General features: G+C 47.6%; 1 protein-coding gene across 2 annotated transcripts in view; it reads left to right on the top strand.

Annotated features, from left to right (window-relative positions):
- The first annotated feature begins 1885 nt into the window (after nucleotides 1–1885).
- LOC117890544 (homeotic protein ocelliless) overlaps nucleotides 1886–24412 on the top strand; it is a 38503-nt gene continuing 15976 nt past the window's right edge. For both annotated transcript variants that reach the window (XM_034795472.1, XM_034795481.1), the window contains exons 1-3: nucleotides 1886–3167; nucleotides 10796–10846; nucleotides 18429–18649. In XM_034795472.1, the coding sequence (XP_034651363.1) occupies nucleotides 2507–3167; nucleotides 10796–10846; nucleotides 18429–18649 (933 nt within the window). In that variant the 5' untranslated portion in view covers nucleotides 1886–2506. The remainder of the gene's footprint in view (nucleotides 3168–10795; nucleotides 10847–18428; nucleotides 18650–24412) is intronic.

The raw sequence follows: 24412 nt of genomic DNA on the forward strand, positions 1-24412 counted from the left end.
CCAAAATAAGATATCGTATTACGGACAAATTGCTCACAGCATAATCATCATTAATCGCCCCTCGGCCATGGGGGGGAAACTCAATATTTATTTTGACAGCCAAACGATCGGAGATACACTGATCCCCGATCACCGTTCCCCTGCGATTGAAATTGCAAGTTAATTAACAATCAAATTCCTGCAAATAAACGAATTCGCTCGAAAAACAGGCTACGCTCTGGCATGAATCATCAGCCTCCCGAGAGATCCTGCAACCTGCTCACAAAATATCGAATTACCACAGCCACATTCCTCCAGTACGCACTTCTCATCGGCAGAGCGCTGAGAGCTGAGAGCTGAGAGCGTCGCGCCTGCGCCGACGGCATCGCTGGCAGACTGCGTGGCCCGACGGATCCGATCCGATTCGACGAATACCATGGGAATGGCAGGGGCTCTGGCATTTCAATTGTTTAATTGCGACAGAAGCTCGCGCGTGGGCCTCCTCCTCATGCTCGTAGATGTGGACACATGGGGGCGTGAGAAAAGCCCCGCTTGAAAAACCCGTTGGATGCCAAATTGGCAAGCTGCTGATACGCTCAAACAAAGCTTTCTAATTTCCATTGTTTCGACTCTAGATGCGTCTTGGGCAATAGCTTTAATCTGCGTAATAATATCATAGCAAAATCTTTGGCATGGTTTTTTTTTTGGGTCTCTGGTTTGAAGCTTACAATTTCGAATTATTTTTGCGAGTATTATTATGAATTCATCAGCATAGTTTTCCCAGGTTGCGGACAAGCAAACAGCTAAAATTTCAGTTCAATCTGTAGAGCGCCAGCTGAGATCCTTCGGAACAGCAAAGATGCATCGTAGTAGCTCTATAAACAGTTTTGAACTTGAACTCGATTGCTTCACGGCTGAGGGGCAAAGCTGAAGCTCTGTTTTAGTGCCTGTTCCCTTTTCCCAGCTTTTGTCAACAATTCCCGAAATTTTCCAATTCCGATTCCAATTCCCGTAGCTCTCTAAAATTTGCTGACTGCGCAGCAAGGACTCTCCATCTCTGCCTCCTGCCCCACACACACACATTAGGACGGACAGGACTGACAGACTCACTCGCACACAAACACACTCCGACAGCCCGGCAGCGGGCTGTGTAAATGCTAATTTACGCATTTTAATAGTAAAAGTTGTAGGAAAATTTTAATTAGACTGCTTTTTTTGGGTTCTCATTGTTAAGCATGGAGCGAAGGGTGGATGGCGGGCATGGGGCATGGGGCAGGGACAGGGACAGACCAGCAAATGTCACAGCAGAGACCCGAAGGGAGCTGCACATATTTTTGAATAGTGCTCGCAACTGGCAACTCGGACGCGACTCGACTCGACTCGTTTTTGGGACTATAAATTGGCGTCCTTCATCGAAAAAGAGTCCCGTGCCGTGAGCTTCGATCCTTCCCACACACAAAATGGGTTCCGCACACACTCGCAGCTGCGGCACCAACACACTCTCACTTCAGCGCACCCACACCACCAAGCATGGCAGTCTCGCTGGAAGTATTCCAGTGAGCTGGAAGTCGCTGTGTGAGTGAGAGCGGCGCGGCTAGCTGGTCGGGCCCACCATTGCTGCTCTCCTCTGGCACAGGCAGAGCGCGTCTCGCACATGCGCCATGTTGGTCCCCCGTCGGGCAGGGGAAGTGCGCACGCTAGCCGAACCGTTCGCACTCGCAGCTGTGTGAGCGGTGCAACCAGATGCTCGCCGCGCGACTGAACCCGCCCCTGACGCTGCCGTTGGATTTACCGTTGCGTGGCAGCGCAGTCGCTGCCAGATTGCAGTCGCTGCTGCTGCTGCTGCTGCTGCTGCTACTTCTGCTGCTACTGGTGTGGCGCAGTGGCAGTGGCATGTTCTGCCGCCTGCTGCCTGCCGCCTGGCAGCGTTGATGGTTTCAGGTCCTCGCCAGCTCCGTTGCCGTGGCCGTAGCCGTTTACCGTTGTGTGTTGGCCGTGCCGCTGAATGCCTTCTAGCCGGGGCCCAACCACCAGGAACGGCAACGGCAACGACAACGACAACGGCAACGTTAGCTTTTCACGACGACGACGACGACGACAAAACTCCTGGTGCACATTAAGTCAGGCAACAGTTTAACGTGGAAATTATTGCGAATTTGTTGTGTGTTTTTGCGACAGCGACAGCGACAACGACGCGTGCCACAAATCTCGCAAAACGCAAATCGCAAATCTCGCAGCAATCAAATTTTTTTAGTGCTCGGTCCCCGCATCGTAGGTTCAAGTGAAGTTTAGCGGGACTTTGGGCCGGCATACTAGGCCTCTGGTGCCAAAGAGCCACTGAGTGCCACACGGGGAGAGAGAGAGGGAGAGAGAGAGACAGAGAGAGAGCGAATGCAGAGAGCGAAAAGAGAGCCAGCTGGAGTTCTCGTTTAGGGGAAAGCCCCGAAAATGTTCCATTAAAATAGCAGCACAACAATTGAGGCAGAGCCAGCCAATCGATTAATCGAGGGAAACACAAGCCGCAGCGATGCCGCAGCGTTCGCCCTTTGCCATACAGGAGCTCCTCGGGCTGGCCGTGGCGGCAGCGGCAACAACCACAACGGAAACGGTGGCAACCTGCGAGACGCCAACGGATCTGACAACAGCCGCCAGCAGCCAGGCATCGCCAAAAAGTATTTCAACAGCAAGCACAACAGCTGCAGGAGGAGCTGCAACAAGCACAGATGCAGGTGGAGCACCAGCAGCAACAGTGGCAACAACATCAGTGGCAACATATAATACGGTTGCAGCAGTGGCAACAACAACCACAGCAACAGCGGGCACAGCAAGCGGAACCGGAGGTGGAGCAGTGGGTGACAACATGTCATTGGTGATAGATCAGCAGCAGCAGCAGCAGCAACAGCAGCACCACCACTACAGGGAGCACCACCAAATGACCATGGCAGCCGCCTCCCGCATGGCCTACTTCAATGCCCATGCAGCGGTGGCGGCCGCCTTTATGCCCCACCAGCTGGCCGCTGCAGTGCATCAGCACCACCACCACAATCAGCCGCACCATCCGCACGGAGGGCATCCACATCCGCATGCGGCTGCTGCGGCTGCGGCTGCAGCTGCTGGTGTGCCGCCGCCTCCAATGCCGCACCACCACCCACACCACCACCATCACCACCCGCTGCTACATGCGCAGGGTAAGCCACTGAACCCGATCAACCACCACCATCCCCCGCCCCCCACCACCCCAGCAAGCTTTGCCCCCGAAAGGCGGCAGTTACAATAACAATCAAAGTTTAAGCGCAATTAGCAATCGCAACTGGTTCTGTCACCTGCCAGATAAACGAGCACACAGACACACACAACACACACAACACACACAAACACAGATACACAGATGTAGGTCTGTGTGTGCGGAGAGGTGGCTGAGTGCCGCTTAGTTAGCATAAAAAAGAAATTAATCAGCGGGCCATCGAGAAGCAAATCAGCTTTAGCCCCAATACGTCTTCCCCCCAGCACCAGCAGACAGCCTCCAACGGATGGCCAGCACCACTTCACTCCCTCTCATCCGCATCCTCATCCTCTCCAGCCACCTCCGCCACCACCACTCAAGTTGAGCTGCTAATTGCAATGGCAATTGCTCTGCTCCGGCTGCATGTGCGTGTGTGTGTGAGTGCGAGTGTGAGAGAGCGTGGAGTGGAGTGCTACAGTGGGATGAGAATCGAATAATGAAAGCAATTGTTCATATATCTATGATCATTACACGAGGTGGGCTGCTTGGGGGAGCATAGGCATCCTACCTCGAGTTCTTACAAGACTTCTGCTATTAAAAAATAGATCGCTTAAGTTTCGTACATAATCCAAATTAGGATTTATTTATCCATCGTTTCCATTGAAAAATATTCGCTTTTTATTAACCAATGCAAAGGGCAATCATAAATGTACGACAACATCTTCATATGTATGTTTGCTGAATAAATAAAGTTCATGGGATGCTGTAAAAGCTATGAACATAAATGATAAATAATACATTTTCTGACATTGAAGATTGCATGTAGCTTTATTTTGAAACTAACTCCAATGTTTATTCCAAGATATATTGCTAGAATTTTAGATGCGAATGGATGGCAGCCTGTAGTTTTTTAATATCAGCGTTGAGTAATAGTAAATGCTGCTCTCATTGAACTATATTTATGTGGATTACCCATGGCGCTGGTGCCACTGTAGAGGCGTCTTTGTTCGACGATCAGCACAAGGCAATGACACCTATACACGTAAGGGCCAGAGTCGCGGCTCGAGACGGCTCCGCTGCTGTCGACCTGCTGCTGTCTCTGGGTCTCAAGCTCATTTGCAAGCGGCGGGGCCAACTGCGGAGGCAGCAGCAAGTGGCAATATCATCCAAAGCCGAGTCGATGACAGCAAACCCAGAGACACAAAAACAGAGAGAGAGAAAGAGTAAGAGAGAGACGAAAAAAGATATAGCGGAGAGTCGGTGACAGACGAAGAATCACTGGCAGAGGCAGGGACAGCAGCAGGGGAAGATAATCTTGCAGATTCAAGTGGCAGCAGCTGTTGTTTTTGTTATTTTTATTATAATTAGCGTTGAAATGTCATCGTCATCGTCATCAGCATCTCCAATCTCCATCCCCAGTTCCATCTCCATCTGGGCTGCTCTGATTCACTGTGCCAATTTCCATTTGAAATATGTGAGAGATATCGAACTGGGTTTTCGATTTAAGTTTTAATTTACATTTTTCTATATACACGAATCTACTTCCGGGCTCTCTTTTCGCATATGGCGGGGGTTTTCTTTTCCGCTGCGACGCTTTGTTGCTGTTTCTGCTTTACTTTAATTATTGTATTTTTATTTTTATTTCGTTTATCGCACATTTCCACCGATTCGTCGTCTTCGCAATTTGCGTTTAATAAATGTGAGAAAGAACTTTGTCGCTGTCGGGGAGTTCGTGAAGCATATTGGCTTATGGGAAGATCATGGAACAGAGAGAATATCATTCGTGCAGAGTTCCATAGATAGATAAAATCTTTATGGTAATAGCAATGACTAACTGAGTCCCAAAATTATAGATTCGTAAGATATTTATTTCTTTTATTTACTTTTTGTTTTGCTTTGATCTTGATTTTAAGTTTTGGAATAAAGTGTACAACCCGTGTAAGACCAGCCAAACTTCATTTGTTGCCCATAAGCTCTCAAATTTACCATGTGTAAATCTATTAGGAGGAGCGTTAAACCTCGTTTAGGGCATCCCCCATTCGGGGCAATCTGCAGTGTAGCCCTTTTCGTGGCTAGTTTTGTTGTTGCTGTAGCTTTGTGCCTTTTCATTCGCGTCATCGTATTTAATTTTGCATATTGTTGACTCGTTCTGCTCTTTATATAGCAAACAAATTTGGTTCCCTGTTGATTTTTGAACCATTTGCGTGCCCCGTTCGTCAATTAAAAAATCGCATCAAGTTCTCGCATGGCTTTCGGGGGCGGATTTCCTGCCCCAGCCACGGCTAAGGCTAAGCTGTGCGAGGGGCAGCGGGAGGGGCTGCGAGGAAGATAAGGGGAGAGAGTGTGCCCCAAGCAAAAGCTTGTGAAGCTTCCAATTGGCGCCTCACGACGTGGCCATTAAGTGCCTTTGATCTTTTACCAGCGACGACAGACGGAAGGAGAAAACCAAATCGGAAAATTGGTTGCCCCACAACAACAACAACAACAACATCAACAACGAACAAAGAAGGAAAAAAAACCAGAAAAGAAAACGATTTTCTCTGCTTTTCGCCAGCATTTAATTGACAATTTTCACTTTGGTTCTCCTTCTCCTTGTTGCTCGTCCTCGCTTTGTTGTGACAGTCGTTTTGATGTGTTTGCCGACACACCAAAGCACTCACCCACACACACCCACACACTCGCACATGTGTACTTACATACGTATGTATGTGGAGATGTATCTATTTGGCAAATTTTGTTATTGCAAATTGATAGCCTTAGACTTTCCTTTGCCCACTCAAATGCATATTTTGGCAAATTACTTGTGGCTCGAAATTAACCATTTAGCGGATTGTGTGTGGGCTGCCAAGGCGCCGCCAGATTGCCATAGATGGCTTAACTCATTCTTCTACAATAATCGATTAGTCGGGGAATAAATTCTATTTGTTCTTAGGTACTTAGGCGATAAATTATGTCCGAATTTTCGTACTTTGCTGGTGGTAATTGATAGGTTTATGGTTAGAACTAAAGCAAATCAGTTGATGTCTTGGAACTATTTATCCCCATCATTCTATACCCAAAGAAGTGGCAACATCTCACTGATAAGTTCTCTATTTAATGCACATTCACTTATCTTATTATCGCCACTTAATAATCAATTATTGATATAAACTTACATTCGATAGTGCAGGAAGCACCCCCCCTCATACCGTATGGTTATCGAATCGTTAGGTCATATCCGCCGCTCCAGAGCTGCTAATTGCTGCTTGTCAGTGGTGCCCCAAAGCGGTTCCAACCGTGACATCGACTGCCCTTTGATATTTGAGCCACTTTGCTAATAGCCCCAGTTGCCAGCCAGTCCGCCTGCCGCTCCGCTCTCCTGCCACATCCACCCATCTCTGTGATGATAAAAATATTCTTAATTGTAGTTTTTCCTCTGGTCTGGTATTCGGACAATGTGTGCGGTCTGTGGTGCCGCCTTATAGACCAGGCCCCGAGCAGACATGCAGAGTCGTTTGACTTTGCTTTGATTTTGCGTTGACGTAAATTAGAAAGAAAAAATAAACCACCCAAAAACAACGACAAGAGCGGAAAATCTACATGAGAAATAAATGGGAAAGAAAAAAGAGAAATTGTCGACAAACGCCCTTCATTGAGTGGGGCGGACGACCGCCCGGCGAGTCGAGTGTGCCCCACCCTTCGGCCCACTCTACTCCCGCTCAGTGGCACTCGTGGGCATTGTCTGAGGTGTGAAAATGTTCGATGCCGACACCGACAACGCGGCACGAGTGCAGTTATTGTTTCAGTTGCACTCTAACCTCCGCCTCTCCCCATGGTCCGGTCCCTCCCCAAATCCCATGCCCGTTCGCACCCATTCTTTTTTTGGCACTTTGTCACACTTTTTCGCTTTGATTTTTTGCAAATTTAAAAGTCAATTAAAGCAACTTGACGAACGAAGTGCCGAGTGCCACTCAAGGGGTTAATTTGCTGTGCGAGTGAGTCAGTGTGAGAATGAATGCGAGTATCAGTGTGAATGTGCGACTGTCCGAGTGTGAGTGAGTGCAGTCCCAGCCGGAGAGTTTGATTCACAATCAGCGATACACATTCAACGGAATTAGCCGCAATTATTTCTAATTTGTTCGACTGGAACACCACGCAAACACAAAACACACAAAAATAAAGCATAGAAAATTCACTCACCATAATCACTCGCATATTATAATAATAATAATAAAAGTCAGCGATAAGTAGGCAGAATCGTGGCTGTACATATGTACGTATGCAGATACAATTGTATTCATAAGCTAGATTTTGTGCCGCGTCACATGGCAATCAGAGACGGGCAATATTCCGTGCTCCGAAAAGCTCGGCGCTCCACAAACTGCACACCAAACACTTGGGCCAGAGGCGTAGAGTCGCAGAAAGGGGGATAAGGATTTTCCTTAGCTGCTTTATATCCATATTAAATTCTAAATCTTAAACGAGTTCGGTTCTCTCCTGCTCTGCTTTGGCTTTCTCATTTCTTTCGTCAATCGGCTGCTGCTCCTTTGTCCCCCTCCAACGCCACTGGCCCCACAGTGACACACTCACGCGCAGAGATACAGTCGCAGAGGCTACACTTGAGCGCCGCTGCGCTAATTTTATAACGCAAATAAACACGATTTGGCACTTGAGTTTCCTCGGCTGCCTTCTGCCTGCTTCTTCAGCGGCTCGAAACGGCCTTTCGTTTGGGGAGTTAGTGCCTGGAGTCTAAGTTTTGAGTTGGAATTCGACTATTCTCAGGCCATTTCGGCCATCAGCTGCTTTCACTGTCTGGAGCGACAATGACTAGAGCGACGGCGCGACTGCTAATTATGCAGTGCTGGCCATCTATATGCCTATTTGGAGTGGCTACTCAGCAGTTTTTTCTCTATTTCTTTTTTGGCTGTAAATTGTTTCATTTATGGGCAGAGCAAACGAGTCCAGCTGGTACACCTGATCGAATGAGTGCATTCACACTGAAAACTCGATGATAGGGGAACGGAGTACATATATTTATGTACCGTACGGTACAGAGTTAGAAACAAAAGTATTCATACAATTAGCTTTTAATGGAAGAGCTCATCTATCTGAAGAATGCATAAGGAATTAAGGAACAAAGTGCATTTCTTCTGTGGGATTTTACTGTAATAAATATGTACATATGTATGTATATGTACATGTACATAATTATATATGTAAGTTTGTACATATGTGAATGGCACATTAACTATGTAGAAGGTAAGGCATTTAGTGCTTAGTGCAACATCCATTACATTTTGATGGAAAAAGCAAAGCAACTGCTACTATTTTTCTTAATATGTGCCTAAATTGCATGCTTGGCAGTGGAAATTTGAAAATCAAGTTACCCCTCAATTATATTTCATTCGAAAATAAGACTTGTTCGTTAGTCAAACAAAATAATTTGAGAGAACTTTGCAATGGAGGAATTCGATAATTATTGCAGCAAGTTGTACTCAATAATTGAGGGAGTTGTGGAGTTGCCCATGTTTCCAGACCACGAGCTAGCCAAAGCTCTTCTTGATATGCCCATCGGTAAGTGATCCGTGATGGAAACCGATAGATATCTAGCCAGCACCACCCTGTTGCAGATGAGGCGCAAAGGAAGCTGCACGAGTCGCAGGCCATTGCAAAACGGGACGAACGCGAGTCCATCAAATTGGAAGATTTACAGACTTTCATGAAAAATGAGTGCGTTGCATCGAATACACGCAATCGATTGAAGCGGACTGAACCACCGCGCACCAGTCATCGTCTGAGACCCCGCTTGTCCCAAGTCACGTATTCTGATTAATAAATACAAATTGGTGGATAAATCGATCTTCCATTAGAGACTGATGGATCACTTAAAGATTTAAATATAATTCCTAAAAACTTACAAAAATAAACAGATTAAGGCAAATGAAGTTGCCCCTTCCACACAATGACATGGAGGCCTTTATGTACAGATACTCGTGGGCATTTGTCCGTGGTATGTTCTCGCAAACAGGTATTCCCATTCATTGATGCTGTCCAAGCTCGCATTTGTGCCGAAAGCGACACTTCACTCACCCGGTGCTGCATTCGAGCTCTTCAGCTCGCATTTGAATATTATTCGAACAACTTGTTGGAAGCTTCCCCGCAGCCCCGTCATCCGTTTGCTGAGAAGCACTTTGAGACTCATTCGCTGGACACTGAAGCGGCTACTTTGCATGCGACCGGCCCGAGGCAATTGGGAGCTGTCCGGTGAGGTTGTCCGGATCCGGCGTGAGCTCACGACCCAATACGCTGTGTGTGGTCTGGGAGGGGGCAGGTCTAGGGTTCATGGTCCCCACTTTCCACTCGCCCATCTCCAATCTCCAGTCGATGGTTAGAAACTTGCTCTAAATTCAATTGAAATGCTCCCTCGCTCTGCCTCGGCGATCCCCAAGAGCAGAAGCCCAAAACGCAGGCCGTTCGACCCATATCAGCTATTGTTTGGCGTTAATCAGTTTATAAATACTTCGTCACTTGCATTTTTTCCCCTTTTCAACTGTTCCCCCCTCCCCTGAGCTCCCTCTGCCTCTCAGAGCTATGCCTGGGCTGTAGTTTTTGTTTGTTCCTCGCAATTCTTTAGAGAGATTTTGCGCAATATCGGATTTCATGAACTCGGAACTCAAACGCAAAAGCAAAAGCAAAGAAATCGTAATTGGAATTCCTGGTAAAGCTGCTGCGATTGTGCCGATCCGATCCCCGAACCATAAGCTAATAAATGTAGTTTGATTGTAGACGTTCCTTAACCTCATCAAAAACATTATTACGAGCATAGGCATCATCATCATCATTAAATGTCCGACAGCGACTCGAGCTAAAGCGGTTGCCCTGCCTCTGCGACTGCTGCTGGTGCTGGTGCTGGAGCTCGAGCTGGTCCCATTGTACTTGGCATCGTTTCTCGAAATGCGTCACCGTAAAACAATTGAGGGAAATGCCAGGGCATGGACAACCCCTTTCGCGGCTCACACACAAAGCCCAGAGCCCAGAGCCCAGACCGAGACCTCGACACAAAACTGAACCGAAACCGAACAGAGCCGAAACGAGACGGAGCGAACGCCTTGAAACAATGAAACATCGACCAGAAATTAGCGCGGTTGTCTGTCAAATTTGATTTTGCTTTGATATGTCACTCCCCGGGAAGAGGCTGGGGCAGCGGCAGGGTGGCAGTGAGGAGCGCTGGTCTTGACATCGATTTGCATTTCTGAGTGTCTGCCCATATGTACGATAAGTGAACGATAAGCGAGTATTCCATGCTCCAGGGAGGGGCTCTTGCTTGATCTTCTCCCTAGCCCCCCCGGCTACAGTTGTGTTTGTGTGTTCTTGTGTGCGGGCGTGGGCCTTTGTGTGGCTAATAAATGCTGAGAAAATCACAATCACCAGTCGCCCCTGCACAGTGCACAGTGCACACTCGCAGTGAATGCCCAGATCAAGCCATAGAGGAACCAAAATGATAGAACTTATAATAATAATTATAGTTTCAAGCTTTTCAAGCCATACATTTATTTTAATTGAACCAAATGTGAGAGCTCATACGGATACTCAATGTTTCTTTCTCTCCTTTAGGGTTTCCGCAGCTGAAGAACTTTGCGGCAGGCGCTGGAACATGTTTGCCAGGTAAGCTAAGAGTCCGAGGAAGAGGAATGTGTGGCAGGACAGAAATTAAGTGGAACCCCTAAAGGTAGGCAATGCGCAGACCATAATGCAGTCCTGGCGGGGGGCAAAAGCTTATTCGCTGACCGAATCCAAGGACCTCGCATGTACCCCGACCAACAGAGGGCAGCACTACTCTTTCTCCACACATGTACATACATATGTCCGTGCCTGTGTATCTGTCTCTTTTTGTGCCTCCTCCTCTGTGTCTACCCTAATTAATGGGCATTCCTGCGCTTCATTTCGAAGCGGTTGCCCCAGTGGCGGGGGCGAGGGCGTGGCCAGGAGTCATGTGGAAAGGGTTTTCGCCTGGCAGGCCCATAAATTTCCCAAATTGCTAATAAAATAAACAATTTAGCTAACAAAAACAGGAGACAAAAAAATGCACACACATGTGGCAGGAGCCAGAGAGAGACACAGAGCGAGAGACAAAAGTCAAATAATGAAATTTTCATTTTCATTTTCATTTTGTTGCATTCGCAACGGGCAATAAATATTTTCAACATACGCTTTTATACGCAATTTGCACGCGCATACATCTCCGCATACACACATGCTGCCGCTGCCGCTGCTGCTGGTCCGCAGGACACATGTCCTGTCCTCCGTTTGCTTTAACCCTTTCGACACACACTCACACACAGAAGCGAGCACAAGCCAAAAACAAAGCGAAAGAAATGCGAAGCGCTCACATAAACTTGTCTAATAAGAAACGCTACGGCAATCGTGGCAAGGGGATGGCTGGATGGATGGATGGATTGTGGATTCGGGACTCTGGATTCTGTAGTGCAAAGTGGTTTTGAAAAGGTGTGTGCAGTGGTGGAGCACTGTGTGTGGAACGGGCCACCAATGAGTGTGCCAATAAATTGAAATGTCTGTCGAGCGAATCAGAAGAACGTCTGCTGATTGAGCACCCAAAAATTGAGGCGAGAACTATTTTTTTTCCATTAAAATCAAACGGGAAAGCGGCACTCTACTTGTTTTGCAACAAATTAAACCGCAAAACTATTCAATGAACGTTGAAATATTAGCCAGAAAGTATCTAAATGGATTATTTTTCACTTGTTAATTGATTATGAGTTTATGAATTTAATTAATTGTAATAGAGAATGTTATTTTGCATATTAACTTTCAGTCATTCTCCACTGCTTTGATCCATTTCCAATGCATCTTTATCCTTAGCCACTTTCGACATTTCCTCAGCATTTCTCTTTGCATCTTGCTGCTGTGGTGGCACTCGTATTGTCTTGCCCACTTAATTGCCTTTTTGTTGATGTTGTGGCTGTTGCTGCTGCCGTTGTTTTTAGCAGTAGGTAGGCCCTTATAGGGCTCTAATCTCTGACTGGGGCCAGCCAGTGGCAGTGCCCGTGCAGAGCGGGGGGGCGAACACGAACTTGGCCACTTGGCCGCGCATTCTTTCTATTCTGTTTTTATGGGGCGAAGTGCCCTGCTTAAGTCTTCCTTTAGTAGCGGAGCCACTCGACGGCTGCATTCTTCCAGAGTCGGGAACTTGAGGCAACTCAACGGCAGAGCGAGAGCCACCAGCAACAACATTAGATGAAGATGAAGATGGAGATGAAGATGATGATGAAGGGGCTGGCCTGCCTGCCTGCTGGTGGCAGGCACGTTGGGAGAGCCACTTTTGAGCCATTTGCTGCGAGCAGATTGCAAGACAAGATTACACAAAGGCCAAGACTACGACGGCGAACAGAACAGAACAGAACAGAGCAGAACAGAATGAGCCGAGACTGACAAGTAGGGCAATTTGCCTTGAATGGTGGCTCCGAGTGGATGCTCGGGCCAGTGGGAGTGCCCCAGAGTCGGGGCCAAAGTGCAGCAGCGGGTGTGGGTGCCAGAGAGCCACCAGCCACCAGCCACCCACATGACATTCTGGCGGAGTCTGCTGCCTGCTGCACTTGTGTCGGCCCATCGTGATGCACTTGTCATGGCTAAGATTTTAATTGGCATTTTTTTCCCCCTTTTTTTCCATTGTGCCACGAATCCTTCCCGAGCGTGTCTAAGTTTTATTTGCTGGCCATGGCGAATGCGATGCAGCGTCCCCGCACTCCCACCCTGATCCTAATTGAAACACGTAAGACACGAAAAAAACACACACAAACATCCAATGAGAGCCGGCACTGAGGCTGATGTTTGTTTTATACCCTTGCACATGGTTTGTTTTGATGAAATGATCCTCCGATTGTGCTCTGATTATGATAATTAAATTATATTTTAAAGATTAAAAGAATTGTGAAACGAAAAGACGTTCACAATACCCTCTGCGAGGGTATGACGGCATTCGAATCATCCACTCACTCGCATGAAGATGACATGTGTGAAGCGAAACCAATCGCGATTCACATCGCACCCGTTGACTGAATGTGAATATGTCAACGCCAGTGCAGGGGTGGCCAAAGGATGGCAAGGGTGGATGTGGATGTGGATGGACGGACAACCTGTCCGCCAAAACGGAGAATGAATTCGGGGAAAGAATCTGCAACAGAAATATGATCCGTTGATGGAGATGTCACTGTTTTCAGACACACACAAAACCAAAGGAATGCCCAATATGAATGCTAAATGATGAGTGAATTAACCAGAATGGAATCTAGAATAAGACACAGGAATCGTGTTGTAAGCAATACATAGAAAATATATGAAAAAAACTATAATTAACGGAAGCCCAATGGCTCCGCGACTTCACTCCGCTCCATGTGGTTGATCGAGTTCCAGGAGAGTTCCATTCAATGATCAATCTCCACCTTTGCATCGCTCTCTCCTCTTCGCCTGGGCTCTCTCTTTCTCTCTCTCTCCCTCTTTGACTTTGTGTCTCTGTCTCTTTCCCGTGTTACTTCCTGCACAGCGTTACCGCGTCGAGATTGCACCGAAGGCCCACAAAAAGTGAAAGAGCAAAAAGTTTAGTGCAAAAATTGCGACACTCTTGTTGCTGTTGTTGTTGTTGTAGTTGTTGTTGTTGTTGTTTTAGTTGCTGCTGCAGCTTTCGTTTTGTTTGCTGTTGGCGCAAAGCGCTTTGCACTTAAAGTTCGTTGAGTTCGCTTGGGTCGGTGAAGCGGAAAGGTGGCCCAAAGTGGGTGCGAAGTTGGCTAAAAAAGAGCTGAAACGGGGAGAGGGTGTGGGCAGAGAGAAAGGGTTATGCGGTGGAGATCGGTACCGTGGCGGGGGCCCGGGCAATATGGCAACAGCAATCACGTTAACCAACTTTGACACAAAGCTGACTAAAATGCTGCAGCCCAGAGGGGGGCATTATGCCACCAGGTGACGGTGTGGGGGGAGGCGAGTGGGTCGTGGTAGTGTGGCAGCATAACAATGGACTCGATGGAGATGGGGCAGTGGCAGTGGCAGGGGCAGCAGGAGAAGACGAAGTCACACGACAAGCAAGGAATCTAATTAACAATTTTCCATTGAGTGCGCAAATTACGACCAACAGGAGCGGAACGAGCGGAGGGAACGTGGGGGCCAAGGGTAGACTGAGGGAGGACCGAGGTACTGAAGGCTGTCCTGCCAAAGAGAGAAGAAGACAGACACAGACACAGAGACAGAGAAAGCGAAAGCTAGAGAGCGAGACAGACAAGAGCAATTAGACAGGAACAAACGCTGGACAATGTCGGAGACCCGTTGTCAAAGCGAATTTCGTGAATAAATTCCAGACGAAGTCGCTTGAAGGACATCCACAGACCATCCGACTGACAGACCGACCGACCGAATGAAGCATCAGGGAAAGTGGAACCACTGAAATGAATCGTTAAGCGGGGAATTAAACTGCCAAGGAATATTCCAACAGAGCGACTCAGAAATACTTTAATTTATGGATGGAAATTAATGATTTATTTCAAACAGGATGCGCGGGCAGAATGTGCAATGAAAGGATGACCAAAGCTGAGTGCGGGAATAATATAACTCTTGGACTATGTTGAAGAAACCTCAGCGTTTGCTGTCATATTTCTACCCCTACGATCTTTATTTACTCTGCCACTTATTGGGTGTCCAAGTGCCCTTTTTTGGGCAAAGTTTTTCGGGGGGGTATGCGTTCTCTGTCATACATCAATCAAAGCTGTTAATTGAAGCATTTACTGTACCCACTTGCTGTGTTCCTTCCCCCATTCCGCTGCTCCAAGTTCTTCCCCGCTCTCTGTACGAATGATTTTCTGCGTTTTCCGGTTTCTGTTTGATTCCTCAAGCAAATAATTCAATTTAATTTCTAATTAGTACGAAAAAAGCACACACAAAAATAAGCAAAAATACATGGATGTCAGCTGGGGCAGGGACGGGGGCATGCCACACACCCACACCCACACCAACACCAACACATGCACATACAAAAACGCAGCCACTTTGGTGCTAATGCAAATTGCAAATGCCCCTCGACGATGCCACCGACGATGACGATGACGATGACGTTGCCGCAACGCCAACGCAAGCGCCAACGTCAATGCTGACGCAGAAGCTGGCTGCGACGCTGCCGAGACGATGCGTCGTCGCGTTGCCAACAACTCAGCCACTTTATTAGCGTATTTTGCCATGCAACTGTTTATGCGGCACACACACACACACACGCACACACACACACTCAATGTGTGGCCACAGTGCCGCACTGCCATCATACACACTGCTGCAGACACACTAGCACACAGCACACAGCACACAGCACATGGGCGAGGAATTAGTCATTTTGTTGGTTACTTGATGCATAGCAAGGGGAGTACGGAAGCGGCGGTACGGGGAGTGGCGAGTAGGGAGCTTAGGAATGGGACCAACTAGAGGCTGACGATGGGTTTGGAGATGAGTTTGGGGATGTGGAGCCATGTGGAGGCTGCGGCTAGCTAGCAAAAATGGCGCGCAGCTTACAAAATGAACAAGTCAAGGAGCTGGCAGCGGGGCACAAGAAGCGACACGGAACGAGCGGAAAGCAAAGCTAGAGTGAGACAGAGACAGAGACAGAGTGTCAGAGCGAAGAAGAGGGACAGAGAGAAGCGTGAGGCATGGTGGAGCGGGACCCAGAGCGACAACATTTTTTATGCGCTTTTGAGCAAATTAGATTTCCTAATTAAATTTTCTAGTGAAATGCGCATAAATTTCATAAAATTCACTCGGCAGGGGCAGCAGAGAGAGGGTGCGGCGTGTGGGGAGAGCTTTCCTTTTGTACAAGGATAGAAAGAGTGCGGAGCCTGGCTCTGTTGCCGCCTTTCATTTTGCTGCCACATTTTGTGTATGCTCTTCTGAGCGGGTTCGATGAATTCTTTGCAAAAGGAAATATTTCAAATATCTTTCAATGATATTTCCAAATATCCAAAACTCTTTTGGCTTGAATATAGCAACGATTCACGGATATATAAGATGTACAAATATCGAAACTTGCCACATGCAAAGAGCTAACAAAAGTCAATCCACACTGTCATTGTCAGTAAGCATATATCTTTGAAATGGCAGCAATCATTCTTTGGTTTAGATTTGGAAGCGTAGCTGAAGCTTCGGCACACACAGGCCACACAATTTCTTACTTGTTTGCTTTTTGAATTTTTCGTGCTGACGCAGTTGTCGTCGTCGTCCTCCGTCCTCCGTCGTCCGTCGTCCGTCGTCCTTGTCGGCGTCGACTGCGTCGTCGTCTGCTTAAAGTAATTAACTAAGAAAATTTTAATTGCTAATATGTTGTGATGCATGTGTGTGTGTCGCTGTGTGTGTGGGTGTTGCCAGGCATGTTGGCATGCTGCGATGCGGGGCGAAACTTTCAAATAAAGCTCCACCTACACCATGGCTGTGTGTGTGTGTGTGTGCGTATCTGTGTGAGCTCATTAAAAGTGCGATGGCAGTGCCACAAATTTCGCCGTTGCCTACTTTTGTGAGCCCGAAATTAACTAATTTCTGCATTTGTTTATGATAAACATAATTGTTAATTAGATTTGAGCAGCTCCTCACTTGCGGGCTGTTGTGTCAATCGGAATGGAAGGGGAATGGCAATGGATTTGATTTTAAAGAAGAAAACTCGCACGAGTAAAGAATAATCCTGAATCATGACCATGAAACTAGCGCTGATACCCATCAGCTGCATCAAAATTAAACTGATGAAATAAACACTCACATACACAGCACTCTTGAGTTCTCGCTCTTTCTGCGTTAATTGCGGGAATCACTCACTCCATCCTTCCCTTCTTTTGGACGTTTTTCCACCGAAAACGTAAATAATTACATGCGGACTTGTGTGTGTGCATTTGGAGCGTAATTTAAGATGCGATTGTTGGCCTTTGCTAACCATTTTCGCCATGCACTTTTCGCGCATTCGAGAGTATTTAGTGGAAATCAAGTCGGCATCGATATGCCTATGCACCATTCATCCATAATCCCCATGCCCATAGCCCATAGCCCATAGTCTTCTCCATCCACCAGCGGCGTCCACATCGACAGCCACAAAAACAACGATCCAATGTGTGTGTTTTGTGGAGGGAGAGGAGATGATTCGGTGGATGAGGACTGAGGACTACCCGTCAGCGCTTCACTTGAACAACTCGACAGCAACAACATGCCTCTACTTCATTTTTCATATCGAATTTCAATGCGAATTGGATTTGTTCGAGGTCTGCCCTACCCCTCTCCCTCTCTCTCTCTCTCTCTCTCTCTCTCTGTGTGTTTGTGTGTGTGTTTTGTTTTCTATACTTTCCAAAATAAAAAAGCCTGTCTCCTGCCTCCTGACTGACTCCTGAAGAGTGGCTCCGGAGCAGAGCCCGAGCCAGACCGAGACCCAGACATGGCACTCCATCTGCACCGTTTACACCGTTTTGCACCGTGTGATTTGTGTGTTTCCGGGTGCTTCAGCGTTTTATTTGGCCAAAACGCAAACGCATCTTTGGCAGGCATTCAACATTCAGCCTGAGGCATCTTCAAACCTCGATCGCCGCTAAGTGGCGATTTGCAATTTGGCACTGGGCTAGAAGTGGCCGACTCGCAAGGATCGCAATGCCAGCCTCAACTTTATACATTTTTGTATGCCCGTAATCCTCTGACAGTCATCAGAAAACCCCTGTCAACGCAGCTACCGCGCCTGTCATCTCCCAATCCCAATCGCAATCGCTTCCTTTGGCCGCTTTCACTTTTACATTTGGATGTCAAGTGGGGTTTTCCTTGGAAGCAAAGATGATGTGTGACAATCCCCAACAGCAGCAACAAAACAACAAAGCAAACAATTGCCGACAAGTGGGAAACTAGATACAATTATTAAATGTTTAAAACAACAGAGAAAAAACCACTTAGAGCCGCGCTTCAGCGCCGACTGCCACATGTGGCCGGGGGTCTGGGGTTCCGGCCGTCGCGGTTCAGTCTGTGGGTCATGGGAGCCTCGTCAACTAATTTGACAAGAATATTGGAGCGGGAAGACGCTTGAAATAGTTGCAGGGGCATGGGGCATGCTTGCGGAAATGCGGTGTCTCGATTCATGAGTTTATTCAACTTCAAATGGAAGTGCGTGAATGAAAGAAAAAACTACTTGGCAACGATTTGAAGCAAGTAGAACTTACGGATGTTCTGCACTTTATTTCAGGCTCTCTGGCACCCAAGGACTTTGGCATGGAGGGCATGAACGGCTTCGGCGTTGGGCCGAACAGCAAGAAGAAAAAGAAAAAGCGCAGGCACAGCCGCACGATCTTCACCAGCTATCAGCTGGAGAAGCTGGAGGAGGCCTTCAAGGAGGCCCACTACCCGGACGTGTATGCCCGCGAGATGCTCTCGCTGAAGACGGAGCTGCCCGAGGATCGCATACAGGTGAGTCAGACAGGTAACCCGATACGCGGGGCATTGTTCCCTGTACTTTGCATTGGTGGGCTTTGTCTCTACAGCAGCAGCAGGAGCGGCAGAAGCGGCAGGACTGCTGCTATTAATGGGCTCCCTAATGAATTAACGAACTAATTACATCCGCTGAGAAGCGAGTAATGTGGAGCTGGCTGACTGGCTGACTGGCTGGCTGGCTGACTGGCTGGCTGGTGTTGGCTGTTGGCAAAACAAAAACGCGTCCAAGGAATTTGCATTTCCTCTCCTTCGGAACACTGCAGAGCTGTAGAAGCTCTTTTGTCATCATCTCAGGGTCTCATCATCGACTTGTTTGGATTTCTCTGCTCTGATTTTTCACACCTCCGGCCGCTTCTCTGTGTGTGTGTGTGTGTGTGTGTGTGTGCAGCGTCATCATGGCATCATGGCTAACCATTTGTAATAAGCAATCAGCGGCGGCGGAGCAGGAGTGTCTCAAGTGCAGCCTCCTCGAAGCGCTTTTGCTCCCCATCTCTTTCACTCTCTTGCCCGCCTCGCTCTCTCTCTCTCCCTCTCTCTCTTGCTCTTGCTCTTCCTTTGCTCGCATAGTTGGCATGCTTTAAGGAACATGTCCACAGCATTGCGAACAACGCAAAATCCGGAAATCATTTAACTCAGTCCGCTTCGTCAATGTCAGCTCTCCCGGCCTCGCTCCCGCTGGGCAGCCCAGCCAGGCGACGCCAACAGGGAAAGAGAGCGTGAGGGATAGAGAAACAATGAGCGAAAGAGAGACAGAGAGAGAGAGCTATGGTGTAAAAAAAAAGGAAGAATATTTTCAGCTACGTTTGCGAATTTATAATTAAGCATTTTAATGGCCGTTATTGTTCTAAGTCCCGATACCCAAAACGCCAGTGAGTGTGAGCAAGAGAGAGAGAGCAAGGAGACGGTCCCCAGAGCGAGATGGAGCATCTGGTATCTGTGTGTGTGTGTGTGTGTGTGCGTTTTATTGAGTGAACTTCAACGTTGGCAAATTGCCACCCTTAAAAAGCACACCGAAAACTGCTCTACCCCTGTCCATGTTTGATTAGCAGCCGACGAACAAAATCGAAGAAAAAAAGCGACAGAAACTCGCGTAATTATGGCGCAATTTCAGTGCCCTGCCCCGCGCGGAATTTGCCCTTTTAGCCGCGCCTCGAGTGGCCCACTCAGAGCCACAGAGCCACGGAGCCACGGAGTCTGGGTCGAACGTCGAACGGGTTCGCTATCGGATAGGCATCGGCAAGAGGCTATGGACTAGACTTGGAAGGAGGTGCGCTGCGGTGCGGTGTGGTATGAGTCGTTATGCTAATGGCAAGCTCTGCCTCGAGTGCCAGGCACTTACACACACAAACCAGCCGAAAAGTATATACATACATGTATATCTGGGTGTAGCATAGGCAGAGCCTGCGGCTGAGGATAGCCACAGCTGAAACTGCTTGCAATGGCGATGGAAATTGCACCAATCGATCGATTAAGTATCGGCATTTTATCGAAAGAAAGATTGAAATCCAATGTTTAATATTGAATTTGTCTCTTCTTTTCCGATGAATTAAGCTGGATAACCGATCGTAATCAATAAGCAGAGATACCTATAACTAATTAATACGCAAATGTATCGATTAGATGGGGTGTGTGCTACCTCCACGTTTGTTCTGCAGGAATCCATTTGCTTGGCTTTGGCGCTCGTAGTAATCGGATTTCCTTTCACCATCTGTCTGCCATCTCCGCTAATTAAAACATCTCCTAAGCGCACACAACTGTACATCAGTACACACATACATACAAACCTGCATATGTATGCAATTAACCCACTAAGCCCCAGCTAAGCACCAGCCAGGCAACCAGGCATCCAGACATCCCGCACCCGCACCCGCTCCCGCACCCGCGCCGTGCCACACTTTCCACGATGCCAACTGGCATTCGGCAAATGGTTTTGTTGCCTCTCGCAGTCGCAGTCGCTGTTGCAGTTGCAGTTGCTGTAGTCGTAGTGGAAATTGAATTTCGAGTGTGTAAAATTTTCCAATTATAGACTTTGGAGAGTAGTATACCACCACACACAAACAGAGTCGTGTATGTGTGCGTGTGTGTGTGTGTGTGTGTGTGTAGAGCATTCTGAGTGGGCACTTTGAAGGAGCTTTTTGCCTCTTGCTTGCTTGGAGGCACATGAAGCGTTGCTAAAAGCGAGTCCAATTAGTAGCATTACTACTAACACTTCAATTTTGGCCAGAGAGTGTGAAAGAGAGAGCGCTGCCACTACCACTTCCACTTCCACTTCCATTTCCATTTCCACTTTCATTTCCACTGCTTGTGGGCATCTCTCCGTCTCTGTCTATGTCTGGTTGGCTGGGGCAATAACGGCAATAGTCATCAAGAGCAGCAGTGGCAGCAGCAGCAACAAGGAGCTGGAGACGTATGTACAACTGGCTGAGGCAATGGCGCCAAAGTACGGCCATTTTGTGTGTACAGCTGATGAGGGTCATGGCGGTGGGTGAGGGGTGTTTGAGTGGCATGGGGCATGTTAGTTGTAGACCAGACCAGAGATAGAAGAAAGGGCTTGGGGGTGCCAAGAGAAGAGCGTAAATTTGCATTTAACGTTGTTTGCGGTGCCCACAAATGGAGTCAGTCCCTTTCTCTCTCTCTCTCTCTCTCTCTCTCGAACACACACACAGCTGACAGCTGCACAGTGGGGCAGGACAGCAGGACTCAACAGTTAGACAGCCACAAAATACTCGAAAAAGACCCAAACAACCGCAAAACGATGCAAAAGAAGAACGAACTCGAAGCGAAAGAAGCAAAGGAATAGCGGCAAGGACCTACACAGACACAGGCCCACACACACACACACACACATACATGTGCGTAAGTAAGTGTGAATGTAGATGTGCGTGGCCTGCAAGTGTCATTGAAACTAACGGCACTATTTGCCAGTGTCTGTGGCAGTGGCAGTGGCAGTGTGCGTGAGTCCAAGTTAAGTTTGAGTAAAAAAAAAGGCTTTGGAAATTTTGCTTTTGGCTGGCAACGACGGCGCCCGAAAACTAACAACAGAACAACCGCACACACAATGACACGCATACATGCAGACAGTGACACATACACACACACACACACACGCACACACACACGAGCACTAAGAGTAAGCCAAAGTTCGCTTGTCGTCAGCATCGAATGCGTTGCATATTTTCAGGCACTTAAGCTATTTTCATGAAATGTGCACAACACACACACACACACATGCAGATTACCCTTGACACCTCCCAAAACCACAACCCACACACACACACACACACACACTCAGACACTTTTCGCACCCGTTTGCTTGCTTGCTTTTTGGGCCCAAACGAAAAGCAAAAACCCAAAACCGAAGCCCGAACCACGAACCGAAAGAGGGAACGCAAAAGCACTACCAGACTCCAAGTACACACTCGGTATTGATTTTAATTGAAAAATTGTTAATTTTCCATGCCACTAGCAGTGGCTGCCACTGCCACTACCACGCCCACTCACACTCACACTCACCCCCCCCGCCCACGGGCACCTACTGAGCTCCAGCTAGGACCTAGGTGTGGGTCCCCCTGCTCCTCCTCGGTAACTTTGCCAAGAGAACTTTTTGTGCTGCCAATTTCGTCTTCGTGTGAGTGAGTGATGCTGTGTGTGTGTACATGAGTGTGCAAGCGAGTGTGTGAGTACTTGTGCCTGCATGAGTATGTGTGCCTCGACTGTGTTTTGTGTCTGGGCAATTACACGTTTCTGTGTGAATAAATTTGCAACCCCGAAGCAGAAATGAATGAATTTCAGGGCTGAAAAAGTATTCATTCGTTCGAAGGGAATAGCAATTTCGATTCCAAAATGCCTCAGAAGGATATTGTAGATTTGAAAGAGTTCCTTAGTTTTTACTCTCTTTGCTGTACGCAAACACTGGACATAGAAATCTTTATGGATCATTATTCGCGGTTTTCGGTGACTTATTTGAGGATTTACTTGCGCCTTTTTTTAGTCAAAACTAGCATTGGAATCGTTTTCTTGATAAGGTTTGCTTTTTCTTCCCCCGTGTGGCCATTTCCACTCCCATAAGAATGGTCAGTGCCCACAAGTTCTACGAAACTAATTTACTCAAGTGTCGACGCGTCCAAGTGAACAATGTCTCGATAGAGAGTCAGAGTCGGCTCTGAATGAAGCGCGGCCTGGGACTTGGGACTCGGGACTGGGACTCGGTCAAAATGTGCAAGCGTCATTGGAGCTGGTCGTTGGAGTAGCTGCGGCCCGATTGGCAGTTCCCCCAACCCATGCGGTGGTTGCCTGGGAACCAAAAGCGAACCACGGCACGGAGCAAATTCCAGTTCCAGGGCCCCCGATCGCGCGTCAGAGCAGTCGATGGCAGTGGAGCAGACTTGTGGCAGACAAGTCGACTCGCCGATGCTGCCACTTGACGCAATGCCGTCTTCCTCCACATCGCTGGCGATCGTGTTACCTACCTCACATCGTTCTCCCCGCCGCTCGCTGCCCTCTCTCCTCGCTCCTCTCTCTCTTCCTTGTTCTGTGTTCTGGGGTTCCGAGACATTTTCTCAGGCCGCGGATGATCGTGGAACTTCTTCATTTTGTTGACTCTGCGCCGAGTACCAATTCGCTTAAAATGGTATCAGTTCTAAGAAAAATATTATTTTTTTATAATTTCTGGAGTGCGTTAATCTGTTGGAGCAGACGCGGTGCAGTTCGATCGTTTCGGGTTGTGCATAATCACGACGACTCTTCGACTCGACATTGACTTGGACTTGGTGTTGGAGTTGAGGTTGGACCGTCCTCGGGTACCCCTTTTGTTGAGTGAAAACAGACGGAGGAGAATCCACCGAGTTGCAGTCTGGAGTGCGATCTCTCTCTCTCTCTGTCTCTCTTTCCCCTTTCGCTCCGCTTGCCACACACTCTTTTGGTGTTGACGTGCCCCGCCGCACAAAATGAAACGTCAATTTCAAGAGTTTTTCCTGGTAATAATTAGTAGCTGAGGTGGGCATTTAAATACTCGTCGTATTCCCTTTTTTTGTGCATGTTCCTGCTGCTCCGGGTTCTCGTTCTCCTCCTTCTGGCGGTATTCCTCGTATTTGTGTGTAAAAATAAAGCACACTCGCCAGCCACGCAGCCAGCAGCCAAATAATAATGCATATAATTGCGTTTTAAGTAGTTGCTGACGATGCGGCACCGCCGTATTGTGTTACCTTCGCCCGGCGATGTCAACCCCGACATCATATGCTTATGGAATCATTGGTGGGGAGAGTGGATTTTAATTTTCCACACTTGAGGTTTCCAGGAAAATGAAACGGAAACGTGTACAGCAAGTGGGTGGCTAGAGAGGAGAAGAGTTCTCTTCTCTACTTGATTGACAACAAAAAATGGATAGAAATGATAGATTAATGTGGAATTTCGGGGAAGCATTTGGAGCCTAAATTCTGGCAGAAGCTTGCACACATTCCTCAGTTTTTTATCAATTGAATCATTACCCAAGCTCGAATTGCGATAAACTTGGATTCGAGTAGAGTAAATAATATTTGTTAACAATTATGATTCACTTTGTTGTGTTTATTAATAATTTCATTGAATATTGTCATCTATTACAGCAGTTAGCATCACTTATTTGATCATCTGTCTTGGGATGTAATCCCCCAAAGTTCGCTTTGACAGGCAGCTAGTTCGGTGGGAGTGGTTTGCAGGGGAGTGTTTTCCCCGAAGAACACATGTAAAAGTCAATGGGAA

This window comes from Drosophila subobscura, chromosome A (assembly GCF_008121235.1).
Source record: "Drosophila subobscura isolate 14011-0131.10 chromosome A, UCBerk_Dsub_1.0, whole genome shotgun sequence".
In the NCBI taxonomy this organism is placed as follows: Eukaryota; Metazoa; Arthropoda; class Insecta; order Diptera; family Drosophilidae; genus Drosophila; species Drosophila subobscura.